This window comes from Phoenix dactylifera, chromosome 3 (genome assembly GCF_009389715.1).
Source record: "Phoenix dactylifera cultivar Barhee BC4 chromosome 3, palm_55x_up_171113_PBpolish2nd_filt_p, whole genome shotgun sequence".
In the NCBI taxonomy this organism is placed as follows: domain Eukaryota; kingdom Viridiplantae; phylum Streptophyta; class Magnoliopsida; order Arecales; family Arecaceae; genus Phoenix; species Phoenix dactylifera.
Window position 1 is genome coordinate 16,507,600 of NC_052394.1, and position 19,144 is coordinate 16,526,743.

Consider the following 19,144-nt stretch of genomic DNA (forward strand, 5'->3'; position numbering starts at 1 on the left):
AGTGGCTAGTCCATTTGGTTCAAAATAAACAAGCAATGTACTTACACTAAATAAATAAAGAAAATTTAAATTGATCAAGAACTCTATTAAGAAAGCAAAAATAAAAAAAAAATGTATTTTCTTTCTAAACTAGCAAGATCACCTTAACTCTAAAAAGAAACACTTAGTTCTTTCTATCTTCTCTCCTATACAAAACTATAGTTTGTAATCTTGTTTGTATCTCACCAAAAAGGACTCATGTACAATCGCAAAACTAACATAAATTATTATCGCCGCCATAATAATGTTTTATGTATTTATTGATCTTGTTATAATTATTATTAACCAGGTTCTTTATATGGTATTGATTCACATTTTTATTAGAAAGTCCCTATTTCTTCAAATCACTGCACAATAAGAGCATGACTCTTTAAAATTTTTAACATCCAATTAGCAGTTATTAAAACTTTAGCAAATGTTTTCTCACTCAACTAGCATGTATTTTCGCTTCTTGCTTTATTGAGATAATATCCTGTACTGACTTCATGGCGTTTGTTATTGTACATGAGGATAAAAATTAACCACTTAAGAAATTCAAAAATAAGACCAATCTCTCTAAATATGTTATATATGCATATCTAATTTTTAGATATATTTTAGATGCAGAACTATTATTGATAAAAAGTAATAAGCTATACAACGTGGAATAACTCTCCCCAAATATTTGTAACTCCTCAAATTTTGAAAAATTATATGATCCCAACTCACTTGATACACCGATCAAGGACTTTATGGACTTGGTAAACCAATACATTGAAATTATTTTGCCTTTCGAACTCTATGATATTTACCTTTTATTAGATGATCTTGTTATGACGTATCAACCTCAAAAGAAGATTTACTTTATCCATAACATTTATAATTTCATTAAATTATGTATTGATAGCGACGAGAAATAGTACTTAGATAAATACATGATTATGTCAATGCTAGACACAAACTATACTATTCAATAACAATGAAATATTTTCAGTAACTAGCATTCATATGAATTGATAGGCCTTGTGCACCCTATACCATTACAATCAAAAACCCAAGAAGTCTTAACTAGTTGATGTTTTAATAATATTTGTCAATCTATATATTGTAATATAAAAGCTTTATGCATTATATACTTTCCCAATAAAATGATCTGGACACAATTAGATGAATGTCTTGAAACAAGAAGTAATACTAATATAATGTAAAAAAAATCCAATATAAGCGATGAAAGATTTTTAGCTTAATGAAGTGAAAACTTTCTATCGTTCTGCCCACAAAAAAATCCATTATGCATGGTTGGAAGTGAAAATTTTTCATCATGCTTTAAGAAAGTTTGAGTTTGGCATAAATATGTTTCAAGTTTTGTCTTTTAACACATTTAACCCATATTTGACCCATTTAATAGGTTTGGGTCATGATCCCTTTAATTTTAAGACTTATTTAATTTGTCTAAAATCTACTCAACTCGTTTCAGACATATTTAACTCAACTTGCTTGGTCTGTTCAATCCATTTAAACCAATCCAATGTATTAAAAATTTACTTAACCTGTTTCATCCGTTAACCAAATTTTTCTATTGAATAAATAAATTATGTGAATCAGATTGAATATTTTTTCTAAAAAAATTAAATTTATATCAGCATTTTCAACTTAAACAGGTAAGATTTGGGGTCACTTTTTTTACCGTCACACCTTGGCCTAACGTGATTGCCACCCGCATATATGGCACGTGCTCAGCACGAGCGTGTGAAGCAGTAAGAGTGCCGGCAGGAGGACTGACGGCCGGCCGAGGAGAGCGACATGGCAGCGATAAAAGGGCCCCGAGATTCTCCCACTTATTCCGGTCCCAAAATCCAGTCCATTTCCCTCTTTCTTTTTTCAAACCCTTTTTGGCCCACAGCGCGAGAGAGGAAGTTGCGAGCGGAGGAGAAAGTGAGAAACCCTAAGACCTTCGTCCCAAACCCTAGCTTTTTGGTCCCTTCTTCTCGTAGAGATGCCGCGGGAGATCATAACGATCCAGGTGGGGCAATGCGGGAATCAGATCGGGATGGAGTTCTGGAAGCAGCTCTGCCTCGAGCACGGCATCGGCAAGGACGGCCTTCTCGAGGATTTCGCCACTCAGGCACTTGCCTTCTTCCATATCTCCCTCTTTGTTATCGTTTTCTACCATCTCATGCAATCCTCGCTCTCTTTGATGACATGTGGAGCAATTGGGGGTTCTGGACTGTGGTTTCTTTGATTCACGACATCAAGATTGCTTCAGTTTTGAATCTGCAGCTCCAGATCTATTATGAGGTCGGAAGAGCATAATGGAGCCCATAGTTTCATCAGTTTCAACACTGATTCGTGATTAAAATTTGGATTCTTGACTGGATTGTTTCGGGCTGGAGCATGCAAGATGAAGTTAGTTTATATGATGATTCTTGTTTTGATTTTTCCTAACATGTCGAGAAGCGCTATATATTATGGGAAATGCACCTGGTTTCATATATTTGTTAGGGTAGATTGAGAGTTGCTGGAGAGACCGGATGTCCCCTTCTCTCATGGTCAAAGTGGCTCGGTTAACAGAGTAATGCACTAATGCCTCAACACCTATATATTGACTAAAAGTCAAACTATGCTGAACTTTCATACTTTTGATGAGTAATGGAGAGGATGTTTTATAGTGTAAGTGGATTAAGAGGTTAAGAAAGAGGGCCGTGTCATAAAGTTTTTCAAATTGGTCTGTTATTTGCTAAGGATTATAATGGCAATTAAAAGGCCTAAAGCTGAGGAAATTTCTCATGTTTTATAATGTGCCAAAAGGATGAACTAGTGGTCATCACAGGAACAAGATGTTCATGGAGATTTGGTGCTGGCATATAACCTATCTATCTTGAATTTCTTCTCATTTTCTCCAACAGGTAACTAGGAATGAAGCTACGGATCAGATCTCAGTTCTTCACCTGTGGTTAAAATGGATTAGAAAAGGCTATTGATTGAGGATACTTTTTGGTTATGACTTTATTTTGCTTCCTGTTAGGCACATTGTATTATGCCTCGGATCAGAGGACCAGAAAAAATTCAAGAAGATCCGGAGTTGAAAGAGTTGAAAAAATTGGCTATTCAAAGAGTGGTGGTTACTTACCTACACATGTAGTTCATGGCAGGCTTCATGTATCACCTTCATCATTTTCTAGATTTAGGAATGCAGAAAATGACTAAAGAAGCAAAGCAGTACTTTGGTTCAGGGAGGACCAGAAATTATTTAAGAAGATCTGTTGAAAGAGTTGAAAAAGTTGGCTATTCAGCAAGCGGTTTCTCGCCTACATGTAGTTCCTGGCGGGATTTCATGCGCCATCTTTGGAAGAAAATTTAAGAATGTAAAAAATGATTAAAAAAGCAAAGTAGTAGGGTTTCTAGGGTCATAAGGAAACACGTCTTGTGTAGGTGGTAGGATTTATAGAAATATATGATAGTGTAGGTTTGTTGTTAAAATTGAAAGGAACTCTCAATACTGAGTTTTGAGTGGCTATGGAGATCATGAAACAAGAGGGCTTGTGGTCTGGAAATTAAGTAGAGATACTCCGATGGGAAGATTTGCTGGTGTTCTGGGGTCACCTTTAGCTCTTTGATATCGTTGAGAATCGTGAGATGAAATAACTCATTGAGTGTTGGAGCTAAGTTGGTAAATGATATTTGACTTTTGGCTGGATTTGGAGATTTCTCGAATTAAGCATTTTAAGGGACTGCATAATATGTTTGGTGTTGCCTAGGTACAACTGCATGGAGTAGTTTAAGGGTTCTTTTGGGATTATATGTAATGGAATCATGCATGTTGCAATGGCTGGGTGGCATTCTTGAATTGTTAATGCTGTCTATGTTATGGAGGAAAGAATATGGAGGTACAGACCACATAATATTTTAACTACCAATAGTTTCTGACCTAGTTACCATTAGAGAAATCTGATGCTTTAGTGGAACTTGCTGATTCATGTGACATAGGAATAGGTTGAATCTATTTAGTTCTTTTGTAAAAGTCAAATATCCATTTGCAATGCTCTTAAATGTAATATCTAACAAAGGTTATATTTCAAAAGGCACTCCTTTGTGTATTTCATTTGAGGTTCTGGATGATGTAGTCTCACATTTCCTTCATGTTCACTTGGAGCCTTCAGTGTTGTTGCCTTTTCATGGTTGGCTTGATATTATCACCTGCTATATTTTACTATGTGATTGTTTGCTTGACACCGTTAACATGGGAGATAAAAAATGGAGCTATATTCTGTATGCAATCTTGATGTCATGCTTGGAAAGAGAAGTTGCAAAACCATTAAATGGTTTTTGGTCCACGAGGATAAATAGGGATTTTTTTCTTGCTGCCGCCATTTATAATCATGAGGGTTAAAATTAGTGAAAGTAAGGACATGATTTAATGAAAGGAAACAGCAAGTATTATGTGGCTCGTTGTTGATAGTGGCAGTAGGAGCATAAGAAAGTAACGGACTCACTTGAGTGTGGTTGTGACACCATTATTTATCCACCTCTGATTCTGATGTCAACATATCATTCTAAGAAGGGGGTTTTGGATTGGGAGCACTGGATGCTGGTTGAGCTGTATGTGATCTTTTGTTTCTTCTAGGATTCTTTTCCAATGGGACAAAGCTTTGTATCATAATTCTTTGCTACTGTACTGATCCTCCCTTACTCTTTATTACCAAACAGTAGCATTCCTGCCAGGAGGGTACATGTGTGAGAGATGATGCTATAAAGACTTTGTCTACAACAACCTGCCAGTAGGTAATATAGGATTTCTAGTTATAAATTAGGAAGTAACAACATACTTCATCCGATAAACAGATTCTCATCATGCAGCTATGAAGCTGTCATTGCCCTATTAATCAGGACCTTTCATCCTTCCTAAATTCATAACTTGGAAAGCTTTTGTAAAGAAAATTATAATTTCTTATCCATGTAAGTTTAAAAATGGTGTGAGGATGCTTGCATTGTTAGTGTCAAGGTCGGTGGAACCGTCCCGACCGGGTGGTTTCGGCCGTTTCAAGCTGTACCGGTGAACACCATCCCAACCGGGTGGTTTCGGCCGTTTCAAGCCGTATCGGTGGTTCACCGATACGGTTCCGGCAATAGAAACGAGACCCGTTACTGAAGCCGAAGGAGAAGAAAAGAGAGAGCGAGCGGAGGAGGGAGAGGAAGAGGTCGGAACGCCGACGGAGGGCCAGCGGAGGCTGCACACACCCTCTGCTAGCCTCCCTCCCTCTCTCCCCCTTTTCTCTCTCTTTTTTTCTCTCTCCTACGATATAATTGACTCTGTCAATACAGGCCCGGTACGGCCCATACCGACGCGTCGTGCAGGAGAACTGGTACGGTGCCCGGTATCGGTTCCTCCGACCTTGGTTAGTGTTATTTCCTTTTCTAGTCTTCAGACTTACGGAAGTGCACTGATATATAATCATTATTCCATTCTGTTCTATTAACTTATTAAGCAATATATTTTCTTCAAAAGCATTATTTCTACAAGTAGTTTTAGCTAGGCTCCAAGTTTTGTGACTCCACTTTAACTAAAATGCTGCTCTAGATTTTCTCTACCATCAAGGTGTGAAGGTCTATCAGGCTTGAACAAATAGAGAACCACCATATTAGTAGAGTTACATGAGAAATCACACATCTTGGAGTCTGACAAGCATTTTCCATTATCTTGCACTTTATAAACATAAACCATCATGATTCAATATTTAACCAATGCTACTACAGGGAGGTGATAGGAAGGATGTCTTCTTCTATCAAGCTGATGACCAACACTACATACCAAGGGCTCTCCTAATGGACCTCGAACCTAGAGTTATCAATGGCATACAAAACAGCGAATATAGGAACCTTTACAATCACGAGAACATATTTGTCTCAGAACATGGAGGTGGTGCTGGAAACAACTGGGCCAGTGGATATCACCAGGTTTGTCAACATGATGTTAGATTATACAAAAATTCTCTTTTGCTGCATGTATGGTCCATGCAGTTGTCTGTTTGTTTAACATCTCTTCTATTTTGAATAGTTTTCAGACAAAGCTTGCTCTTTGCATAATGATTTAGTCAAAGTTATGTCCTTGTTAGGTCTGTAGATCCAGATTTTGCTGTTGACTGGGACCACTGTTCCCGATGTAACTGAAATTTTTGACTAGTTTGCTTTAGTACCTATTTAGCTAACATTATCTAGATGAATATGGTTTTTATTGAAGGCTGAAGTCCAAGTTAATATAGTTAAAAGTGCTATACCTAGGTAAAGTGCAACATGAACCTTACTCTAGAGCCCAAAGTACAGGTCAAAGTTGTGCCCAGTGCCCATAGTAAAAAGATTACTAGAAGAGATCTGAAATGCTATCAAGGCAATGCTTTGACCTGTATTTGGATATGAAACAAAGATATCAAACAAATCTACCACATGATTTTGAAGGAAATCTAAAAAGAAAAGGGCAGAGACATCACATTCTTTGGTGGAACTTAAAATCTAAGCTTGAACTTAGCCACCCTCTTCCTACACCAGGTGCTTCAATTTTATCTGTGAAGATTCACTTGTTCCTTTGGTTCCAACAGGCAGCTTAATTTTTCATCTTTCTTTGTGGAACTCTGTGCTCCTCTTAATTCTAAGTTACTTTGCTGGATCTGATTTGGCATTGAGTGATAGAAGAGGTTTCTCATATCTGCTGGGCACAAGGGGCTTCATCATCTTCTAAAAACAAATGAACATTTTGCTTCAATTATTCTCCATTTTTTTGTTCCATATTTCCTTTGATTGAATTCTTCCTGCTCCATGTTTCTTCTAGTGCTTTAAGCAGTTTTCTTTTTCACGATTTCTTTTGTCTATACTTGAAATTTATATATTCTGTTTGAAATAACTATTTTTTCTTTTGATGCAAAGGCATGTTAAGTTCGAGAACTATTTAAAATGCGTTAGAACCTGACAACTAGTAGCCAAAACCTTCTCTCTAGGGTATCACATCTGCTTTGGAATCTTCCCAGAATCTCAAGCATGAACTCACTTCCTAAGTAGTCTCTCAATAAAAGTGCTTCTAAAATATCTACTTTCCCACACTCGCATTTGCTCTCACACTTGCTCCCATTTCTGACAACTAAGAGCTGACCATCTTAAGTTCTTAACCATAAAATTTCATGGCTCAAGCCCATGATTTTGTGCTTATTATTCTCACTGCTTGCTTGACATTATGAAGATTCACTTTAAACGTCCATATTTCTCTTGATTCCATGAAGTCCATTTCCATCCAGTCTTTATAAAATTTTTCATGAACTTAAAATTTGGTGACAAGTGGAATGGATAGAATATCATTTTGTATGCAAGGGTATAATTGTGGAATATATCAAATCAATATGCAGTCTTGTATCCCTAATATGGTTAAATCAAATTCTTGTTCTTATCCTCTGCATGCTTTAAAGTTCAGAAGTGCCGAATGTCTTTAATAGTATAGATACTTTCTTATAAGTATCCATTGAATAGGGAGAACAAGTTGTAGATGATATCATGGACATGATTGACAGAGAAGCAGATGGAAGTGATAGCCTCGAGGGTTTTGTTTTGTGCCATTCAATTGCTGGCGGAACAGGATCAGGTTTCTCTATTCATTTTTTCCTGACTATGCTTGTTTCCCCTTTTATCTTAAACATTTGATTATTTTTGCCTTATTTTATCTTTTTTATTCATTATTATCATTACTTTGTTCCTATCCCATTTGCTGGTTACTTTCCCTTTCATTATCTGTTCTCGATTTTTTTTCTAGTTTAACCATTGTTTTTTCATGTTTTTTCACTTGCATCTAGGCAATGCTAATGCATATTCTTTATTTTTTTAAGTAACAACTTTTGATGGTGAGCCTTAGCGTAACGGTGAGGTTGCTCCATTGTGACCTGGAAGTTATGGGTTCGAAACACGAAAACAGCCTCTCCGCACACGGGGTTAAGGCTGCATACTCCGACCCTCCCTTGACCCGCAATAGTGGGAGCCTTGGGCATTCACCAACTTTTAAAAGAACTTATAGTTTCTCTTACTTTTTTAACATATTAACTTTTCTAATCATCAATAAGATTATACCAACCGATTTTTTCATCTTTGTAGGCATGCCTTTTATCATGATGAATTTCATTCTTGTTTTATGTTTTCCTTTTCTCTCTTGACCATTTGCTGCGTGCTCTTAAGATCTAGATTACAAATGGTAGTCATTGCGCGATTTACTTAGCTATTTGACCATTGTGGATTTAGAAAATCTAATATGGTGATGGTGTTTTACTTCAATAGCAATTACATTCCTTTGCCTCTTTTATTATTATACTGCAATCATCCACTGCTAAAGGATGAGAAGATCTAAAGAAAGAAAATTGGAAGTTGTTTTTTGACTTAAAACCATATGTTTATAGTACTTTTGATGGTAATCTAGCTGGCATGAAGAAAGATTAAAGGGTTAATTCAAGACTAATGAAGGCATGCATGATGCATGAGAAAGCAATAGCAATTGTGAGAGGTTGGTGAGACAACTGAAATTCCAATTTTTTATGGGCCCCCAATAATAATCTTCTTAAATCTCCTTTCCTTCTCATCAGTTGTCATGGACATGTTATTGGTATTGAAGAGTCGGTCATATCAAGGTTCATGGTCTCGGTACTAGACCCCATACCGGTACAATCTTTCGGTATGCAGTACATTATGAGTTGGCGAGACGTACCAAGTGTTAGTACATTACAAGACTATATACCGATTTGGTACAGTACCAACCGGAATGGCGACCGATACGTCATATATTCTTCATGTGTAGCTACAAATCATGCAATTTCTATGGGCCCACTGTATTATAGGTCATATATTGAATTGTAGGTCATATATTGTGAGCAGTTTGTGAGACAACTGGAATTCCAATTTCAATGGGCCCACAATAATGATCTTCTATAAGTCTCCTTTCCTTCTCGTCGGTTGTCACACACATGTTATAGTATTGAAGAGTAGGTCATATATTCTTCATGTGCAACTACAAATCATGCAATTTGAGTCAATGAAATCCGAGCACTATCCAATTTAAAACTAGAAATATGGAAGAACAGCTTTGGACGATAAAGGTTGAGCCCCCTTTCTCTTGCGTGTTCTAATGTGGAAGAAAATGTAGTATGATGTCCATTTTAGCTGCAGATAATGAAACTCTAGTCCATGACATGTGAACATGATCCAATGCAGAAATAGAAATATGGAGGAAACTTTGGAGGTAAAGGGTCAAATACTAAAGGGTTCTGTAGAAGCAGAGATCGCTAGAATATGGTGTAGAACTGTTCTCAAACCATGCTATCGTTCCTGTTCTCTGTGCCATTCCGAATTATGACCAATAAAAAAGTTATCCTCCCCCTCCCAACCTCATCAACAAATCTTAATCTCGTTCCCATTCTAGCTTCATGCTTGTAAGGAGTATGCCATATTGAATTTTTAATGTGCACATCGAAATAAGGGATTGATACAAATCAGTGGTCATTAGATACTGAGAGCGACTTATTTCTTTATCTAAATTTTATTTTCTAGAAGACTAGAAATGATTTACAAATACATCCAACAAATTAGCTGGCTTCAATGAAGTTGATATGTTCTTATGAATTCTTATGTGATTGGTAGACAATTTTTGGGTTTTAAAGAAAAAGGTCATTGAAAATGGCTGTAAAGAGGCATTTTAGAATAACAAGGGCTAGTTTTTTACTTAATTATTGTCTGATTGCTGCATACAAGTAAACTTTTCCGATTCATCACTTTTTTCTTAAGGAACATTTGATTCAAGGTAAGAATATGAAATGGCTGAAACATGGTTCGCTGCATGCGGTTGGTGAAAGGGAGCTTAGTAAATAATGCTTGTTCCAGTGCAACTTGTTGGAACTGGACTAGGTTGATCTGGGTTTGAATTAAGTTAAACATTTTTAGTTGAGCCGGTTGCGTCCAGTCAATCTGATTCATCTGGTTGCATTAGCTCAGATTTGTTATTGTTTGGTTGGAATGGGTTGGTTAGTTTGGTTTTTGGTTAACTTGAACAGAGTCCTGTCTAATCTGGTCTGGTTTGGTTAGGTTGGGTTCAGACAGTCAGGCTTTATTGGGTTCAATGAGGTCTTATTAGACTATTCCGGGTAGTTAGAGCTCACTTAAATGTTTCCCTAATCTACTAGTGTGTGAATTGGGGGCTGAAGTCAAAAAGGTGATTTCTATTTTGGGTCCGGTAGAAGTCAAAAAGGTGATCTTGATGGCGTTGAGATGTTTATCTTTTGGATTTCAGGCTCACTTCTAGTAAAGCATAGGCCTAGAAGTAATCGCTTTGGGTAATCTAGTTGGGCTTCCAGTTATGTTGAGACCAATGCATTCTAGTTGGGGTTGACAGAATTTTTTGGCCTTCAATTTCATGTAGAAGATTTATGATGCTCATTCTTTCTTCATATTTTAGCTTAATGGAGATGTTTTGGCCGTTTTTTATCAATGCACAGTTGTGGAAGTCACCTTATGGTTTGCCTATTCTTAATCTAGAAATTTTATAAAGCTCTTTGAAACTTTTATAAAGATTAACTTTTTAATTTGATGACTAAATAAAGAATTAATAATACATGTTAGAGTGTGACGTAGTGTTATAACTCTAGCTATATTTTCTAATTGAATGAATATTTGTGCAAGTGAGCATATTCACCAAATAATTGCACTACAAAGCATATGCTCAATTGCTCATGTTGTGTTTTGACCTGCTTAGGTATGTGAATAGATGATGTCTAAAATAGACCTTTCGATGGGCTTTATTTGACCTGATTTGATCCACAACTTAGCTCGACCCATCAGCTGACCCGACCCGAGACAATGACCCGATTACTCGAACTTGAACTTGACGTGATCCACCTTCGTCTCCTCAATGCGATTGGGGCATCACCTAAACCTGAGGTCGAAGCAGATGATGGAGGTAGTGATGAGATCAGGGAACAATAGCAAAAGGTAAGAGGGTAGATGGTGGTGAGGCCATGGAGGAGGGCGGCATGAGGCAAAGATTCATTGGAGAGGTGCTGGTGACCGAGGAGGCCAGGCTCCTTGAGGCAATCGAGGGTGTGGAAGTGGCTAGAGGGGAGCTAGTGTGCATATCCACGACAACGAGAAAGTAATGGTGACACGGATGGAGAAGAGGATGGTGTAGAGGGAGTTAGGGATAATGTGGAGGGCAGAGATGGGATCCCATGACATCTTTGTTTCTCTTCGTGAGTGAGATAGGGTTGGGCTCTTGAGTAGGACCAAGTTCCCAGGTTGGGTCATGACCTAGCCCATTGATAGGCCCAGTCTAAACTAAAGGTTTTCAAGGTAAACATGCATGGAAAATTGTCTCATTTGTTCAAATTCATGATCTAAATGAGTCGGACGTACAAGGGAATCTAACAAAATTCGTGACATGCAAGCAATGCTTGATATCGGGCTGGCTTTGGGCTTTCGTTACCTTGCATGACAATAATTACTTGATTGGTGTGAACATGGCTGTGTTAAATTTCATGACAATATTTAAGTACAACATGCTGTTGTCTTCATTGCTGGATCACCAAATTGTTGTTTCTCATTGCATAATCAACTATTGTTTGTCGATTCTTCACTATTCCACATGAATCTTGAATATGCTAGAACCATATTTATTGTTGATCTAGTGCTATGTGAAGTAGAAAACCTTTTCTTGCCAGTAGTGCATGAACAAGGAACTTGGGAGTTGGTTTGTGACGCATGTTTGAGAATGATATGCTACTAGAGAATGTGAAGCATGATTTTAAGATCTGTCGTTATAAGAAACTCTGCAAGTAATCATGTACACTAATCTTTAAGGCATGAATAACAGATGTGACTCCTTTGATTGTCTTCATATGTAATGACTATTCACTATTTTTACATTACTTACTCATAGAAAGTTTTCCTGTTTATTAGCATGAATTCTAGGTCTTATTCATCACATAATACATACATTAATGAATTATTCTTCTGATGTGTATTTTGAGCTCCAATACATAAACTTATTTGTTCCCATGTTGGCAGATAACTTCATGTAAGTCTGGCTTGTGCTGAGATAGTAGTCCATAGGTTCTGTTGTTGATTGACTAAAGTGAGCCTTCTACTCACTATATCTTGTAGAAATGAGACAGGCTTGGGCCGGGCTTTGTTTGATGCTTAGCCCCACTTAAGCATCTGTGCTTGATATGGTTATGAAATCATCACGACAACATCAGCCATATTCTTAAACTCTCAAGTCAAATTTAGGCCTGCCTTTGAATTGTGGAGGGTCATAGCTACATTTATTGCTAAGTTAAAATTCAGATTGCTAATTATAGATTGAGTTGTGGGATAATTATTGGGAAATCAAATGTAGCTTGCTTAAAATAAGTGCCTGCTGGTAAATTCCTACCTCTGGTATTCCACCGCTGATGTCCTGTCTCTGATTGTTCTGATGTTACTAAAGATTCGTTTCTTTCACCTTTTCATATACCTACATTTGTCAGATCTTTCTTTTATTCTTGGGAAGGGTTTAGCGGTCTGGAAATTTGGATGCAAGGTTTCCTTATGTTTGTTGGTTGCAAGGAACTGGTTAATATTCGGAAAGTAAACTGGATATGTAAGCACTATAGATCCCATTGTTAATACTGTCGAACCTTGACTGTGATGGTGTTCCTACTGTCCAGCTAACAGTTGGTCTCAAAAAGCAATGACTCAAGAAAACAATAGTGTCTTTTCCCCTCAGTAGTCCTTTTGGTTTGCCCTTTTTTCATTTCTTAGTTTGTCTTAACATCGCTGTTGGGCACCTCCTCCCGTCCTCTATACCAAATTCCTTTTTACCATCATATGACATGGTGATTGAACATGCATCTTTTATGCTAAGTGGGAACAGGTCATCTTTCACCTGTTTTGGTCTGCATATACTTTAAATGAATTTTTTATTTTCATTGTCTTTACCTTATTAATGAGCATTTTTCCCCCTTTTCACTTGGAGTATTGGAGCCTTCTTAAAAACAACATTTTAGCTCTTTTGTCTTTCTTTCTAGTGCAGGTATGGGTTCATATTTATTGGAGACTCTGAATGAGCGCTACAGCAAAAAGCTTGTTCAAACATACAGTGTATTCCCAAATCAAATGGAAACAAGTGATGTGGTTGTCCAGCCTTACAACTCACTTTTAACCTTAAAGCGATTGACACTGAATGCCGATTGTGTTGTTGTTCTTGACAATACGGCACTAAATAGGATTGCTGTGGAACGCCTGCATCTAGCTAATCCTACTTTTGCGCAAACAAACTCATTGGTTTCTACGGTTATGTCTGCAAGCACAACCACTCTTCGCTATCCAGGATACATGAACAATGATTTGGTTGGCCTTCTTGCTTCTTTAATTCCAACTCCACGATGCCATTTTCTCATGACGGGCTATACACCACTTACTGTGGAGCGCCAGGTCAGACAATCTTCATATATGACTCCATTTTGAATTAACTTTTGTCAAAAATATAGTATACAGATGTATATGGCTGAAATGCATATCGCACTTCAATATCGTTAATAAAGGCTGAAATCTATGTAAGAAGTATATGCATCCATTTTGTCAGAGATCATATTATGACTTCTGTCCTATACAATCTAAAATTCTTGAATACCTAAGCTTTTCCTGAATAGACATTCGAAATATTGCAGAAAGTATTCTAGAATAGCAATCAAGAGTCATGACAATTGGTGATTAACTATAGTTACTAAATCAGCAATAAATCTTGATGAGAAATTTTTTTGCGTATCTAATATTCATGTCTAAGAGGGCAAACCTTAGTGTAAGGGTAAGGTTGCTCCATTATGACCTGTGTGTCATGGTTTGAAACATGGAAACAACAGCCTCCCTAGACCCCACAATGGTGGGAGCCTCATGCATTAGAATGCCCTTTTATCTAATATTTATGTCTCTTTCATGGAAGTTGGTAAGTAATGGGATGGAAGAAAGAAAATAACCACCAATTAAATGCAATATAGATATGCATTTGCTTTAGAGTTCCATTTTCAAATTCTAAATTCAAGTAGTGACTAGGTTTTTGGAATTTATTGTTGGTGTTCTATAATGAAATTTGATCTAGGATGCACTTTCTGGAACTCATTGTGAAACCTTTGTATTGTATCATCTTTAAAAGGTTGCATCAGTCAATTAAAGAACCCACTTACTTTCGAATATAACATTCCATTTTTCCCCATCGTGATATAATCAGTAATGAGAAGAGTTCTTAATGTTGGAAGGATGATATTTATGGCCTATTTGGGTGACTCCACAGCTAGTCGTTGAATATTTTTATATGGCTAATGGTGAGAAGTTGTTAGCAGTGTGGATAGAGGGCTCGCAATTGGGGAAATCTTGATCCTAGAATCCCCGAAAAAGAATAAGATGCAGGAAATTATGTTTTACAAGGAAATCCAGAATCCATATGTTTTCTGAATTGTGCAATATGGGGCCTTCCTCAGTTGCAACGGTATCTTCTTTCCCACCTCAACTCATTGCCCAACTTTGACCATTTGAAGAATTTATCTGATGGGCAGTGTATTTGGTTATCCAAACAGACTCTTAGCATCCTTCACATATTGATAGCATTAGATTTGCTCCGAGCTTAAACCAGTTTTTGAATGTAGGGTTATCCTATGCAAATGGTTAAACAACTGTTTGTGAATTTTAATTTCCTTGGATCAATATGTATTATCTTCTGCTTTTATAATATTCTAACTAGAGGTATTACATAGGAGAATTTTGATTTCAGTAACATAAACAATGTCTATATCATCTGTCTGATGTAAGCATTTCTTAATATTGGCAGGTTAACATGATACGTAAGACTACTGTTCTAGATGTCATGAGAAGACTTTTGCAGGCAAGATATTCTCCTTCTTTGAACATTTTGTAATTCTTATATTAGTTTAAAATAAACATGTTATCTGCTTGGTATTTTGCAGACAAAAAATATCATGGTCTCTTCCTATGCACGTACAAAGGAAGCTAGTCAAGCAAAATATATTTCTATACTGAACATCATTCAAGGAGATGTGGACCCTACACAGGTATGTTTTTAGTAAAAATGGTAGATTTGATGCGTTATCCTCTACCTAGTAGCAATCTATTTTCTGACAATTCACCGAGCAGTAGAAAACAATTATGTTAACAATTTTTAAGCAATTTCCTGCATTATTTTATCAGAATATCCTTGAATTTGATTTTTTTCACACTAAAATTTTGCACTACGTCTTATGAACTAGTGTCCCATTCTATTATATTTTATTATCCTCCCATTGAAATTTATCATCATTGGGAAAGGCAAAGTAGAAGCCGCACATCTGATACACATCCTTTCTATACAAATCCTAGAATTAGGGACCCATTTTTTTGAAATATTATTACTTTTCTTTTTTCTTTTCCATTTTTTTGGAGGGTGGGGGGCAGGGTTTGGGTGGTGAGATTAATTAGATCATTAGTCTCAATATCATTATTTTGGAATGACGTTAAGGTGATTGTTTGGCTTTAACAATTTGACAACGGAAACTGCACTTTCACTTAGACAAATGCTTGGAAAAAGATAATTAACTTGTCTTTACATTATTGTTCATGCACTTCCAGTCTTCCACTAATGAACAAGATAGTTTAAGATATATAGCTGAACATTCAATTAATGCTCAAATTTCTGATTTTGCAATTTCTTTTAAATTTGGTTTTAATTTGTAGAAGTTTGCTTTCATGTTAATAGTCGGTGACAATCTGCATCATCTTTGCTAGGAGCTTGACTTGGCATCGGCTTCATAGTTATTATCTAGCTCCATTTTGATGTGAGAGGGCTTGAGTTGTGAAGATCAAATCGATCTGTCACAATATGGACAAAGGGTTGATTCGTTCTTTCGTTTCAGACCACTATCAAACACCCTGGTTGTACTAATATCCATTTTTTTCATGGTGGTCGGTTGACTTAGGAGTTACATTAAAAGAAATGAAAACCACTGTTGAAAGATGAAGCTGTTAAGGAATGCTAGTATTTTACATTTGAAATCACCTTATATGGCTTCTTCTTTGTCATGTAGGTGATTAGCAATTATTTCAATTAGCCTTGGTGTTTTCATTTGACCTATTTTATTTTTTTCCCAAAGTTTCAGTAATTTACCTTGCTACTTTATAGCACTAAAGTTTTTAAATTGAGTCAGGTACATGAAAGCCTGCAAAGAATACGTGAAAGAAAGCTGGTCAATTTCATCGAATGGGGACCTGCTAGCATTCAGGTTTATTCAAAGAATCAATTGGCCATGTCAAATTGGTTTCTTTTCTTGTTTATTGAATATTCATTATGACAATTTGCAGGTTGCATTGTCCAGAAAATCACCTTATGTTCAAACTACGCATAGAGTAAGATTACTTTTGGTTCCCGCTAATCCTTTTCCAACATGATCATATCTTGTTTCTCTCTCTCTTTCTCTCACTCACTCACACACTCTCTCTCTCTCACACAAAGAGAAAAACAGAAAACACATTTAGCACACCATTGTATTTCAGAAACACTTCGTGTGTGATCACTAATTTGATTTGAATTGCACGCTCAATCAGGTTAGTGGACTAATGCTAGCAAACCATACTAGTATCCGGCACCTCTTTAGCAAGTGCCTGGGCCAGTATGAGAAGCTGAGGAAAAAGCAAGCCTTCCTTGACAACTATCGAAAGTTCCCAATGTTCGCAGTAAGTTTATAAACATTGTTAGTTGCTCCTACATGCTTTTATACAGTATGAAACTTTTGTTATTTAGCTGACTTATTTCTATATCTTGTGACACATGTTTAGGCAATTATTGGATTAGTTCAAAGCTTTGAGCCTAATGTGTTTAGTATCTACTTATTCCAAAAGCTCCACTCCAAATCTGAAAATTGTCTATTGTCCATGAGGTTTGACTTCCTGGACTATTGGCGGTGTAGCACTTTAGCTGTCATAACTTATATAGTGGGGCTTTTGTCATTGGGGATGGGTGTACAATGTGAACTGAGTTGCTACCAGTACCATTTTTAACAGTACAATTTGATCCCTCTCTCTCATACTAAAAAGTATATGTGGCTTGAGTGTGATCTCTCTCTCTCTCTAAAAAGTATGATGTGACTTGAGCCAATCATTACTGTAAAATGGCAAGAAGCAATAACAACCACTTAAGCAGAAGAAAATGTAAGAGCCATTTGGATGAAATGAATTTAGGTCTCTAGTTTCTAGATATTCATGCAATTTGGATGATCTGGTCAAGACATCACGGTTTATGGCAGGAAAAACAATTCTGCTTGCAAGTAGGCTTCTTCCTCCTCCAGATGTCCTTTGGAGTTTGTTCCATATGCTTCGTGCACTTCCAGTATTCTCAAGAACAGCTGCATGGAACACATGATAAAACCTGGTTATTGTTGTACTTCCCGAAGAGATCCTCCTTTTTTTGTCATGCTTGCTGGGTAGTCAGTGTCAGCAGTCTGACCCATTTCTTGAACTAGAAGTATATAGCTAAAATCTAATACAATTTTCAATGGATTATACTTTCTGTTGATATCTGTCTCTGTAAAATTTGTTTTTGGGTATGTAATCATGTTGTATGGCTGACTGATACCATGACAGTCCCTGTCTGTATGCATACCTGCCCATGTATGCCTGTCTGCATGCACACATATACATGGCCAATATTCTTATCTATAACAAAGTAAGTCCGTGGCTTTAATTCTGAAATCTATTGAGTTATGAGCTATCCGAAACAGAATAATTATCCTTCTAATTTCACTAGTCCGTGTGTAAAATTGCATGCATAAACAATGTGCTAACTTGTGATAAATTCAGTCCATGAATCTTAGTCTAATCTCTACGAGTTTCATTCTATCCTGAACAGGATAATGACCTTTCTGAATTCGACGAGTCTCGAGAACTAATAGAAAGCTTGGTTGATGAGTACAAGGCTTGTGAATCACCAGATTATATCAAATGGGGAATGGAGGTACACTAGTATGGAAGCTAAACTTTTTCTATAGTAATTTGTCATCAGATCTTTGCTAATAATGCGTTTCAAACAGGATCAAGGGGATGCCAGTGTTGCAGCAGCACTAGATTCAAAATTAGTAGTGTAAAAAAACCTCAAGTAAGCTTGACCTAGCTTATTGTTTGAAATTTACCAGCATGTTATTTTGGATTAAGTGGAGATTATTATCATCAAACTTTTGTAGCTACCTTGATAGGCACAAGAAAATCATGTCAAGTAGTTGATAAGCTATTCTGTCCTTTTCCTCTTTGCACTTAAGTACATAAATGTTGGTATATGCTGTTTTTCACTTGCTTCAAATATTTACAAAATCAAGGTGAACTTTGTTTGCATTGCTGACTATGATCTTCGTTGCACAGAACCCTAGAGGGAAGGTCTGAAATATGCTTCAATTCACAAGTTATTATGCTTTTATTTCAATAGGTCATGATTTCTTACTTATAATTATTTGTAGCTGGAAGGTATAAACTCTTTAGCAAGTTTCTGGAATTAAAAATTGATTTTGATGCCCATTCATACTAAACAATATGTTAGTTCTGCCAGCCAGCCTTATCTCAGCTTGTTGGCTTTCTCCTCCCACCCTTATCTCCCAAAGACTTCGTACGATTACAGTAGTTGAACTAGGAAGTCATTGTGAAACTAAGTAGCAGATAATCAAATAGGCCAATTTGCAAACCCAATAGAACAATATTGAGGATATAGCTATGGTGGAACAATTGGACTCATGCATCATACTGTCCACCCATTCTGTATTTTATAGTGATGATACTGATTCTAGTTTCAATTCGAACATGTTACAATGGTGTTATTTGGTTATTGATCCTTAATAAGGGTGTAAATGAGTCGATCTATAAGCTTTGAGCTCAACTTGTTTAAATTTTAAGCAGTACAAGAGTACAATTAACTTGCTTAAGAGGTCCCTTAAGACTTTCTTATATGTGCTTTAAATACTGCAGTTGCCTTTCAAATCAAAGCTTTCAAATCTTGGGATCGGTATCATAATGATGGCTAGTCTGTATGTATGATCCTCAACTGGGGTTG

The 19,144-nt window shown here is 36.7% G+C and overlaps 1 protein-coding gene across 1 annotated transcript; it reads left to right on the top strand.

Moving 5' to 3' along the window:
• The first annotated feature begins 1,850 nt into the window (after nt 1-1,850).
• On the top strand, nt 1,851-18,418 carry LOC103718628 (tubulin gamma-2 chain). The gene is made up of 11 exons (XM_008807542.4): nt 1,851-2,143; nt 5,773-5,973; nt 7,531-7,642; nt 13,100-13,500; nt 14,891-14,944; nt 15,027-15,131; nt 16,260-16,334; nt 16,414-16,458; nt 16,657-16,785; nt 17,957-18,061; nt 18,138-18,418. Exons 1-11 carry the CDS (start codon nt 2,015-2,017, stop codon nt 18,189-18,191), a joined length of 1,410 nt encoding a protein of 469 aa, XP_008805764.1. The 5' UTR covers nt 1,851-2,014; the 3' UTR covers nt 18,192-18,418.
• Nucleotides 18,419-19,144: the final 726 nt, after the last annotated feature.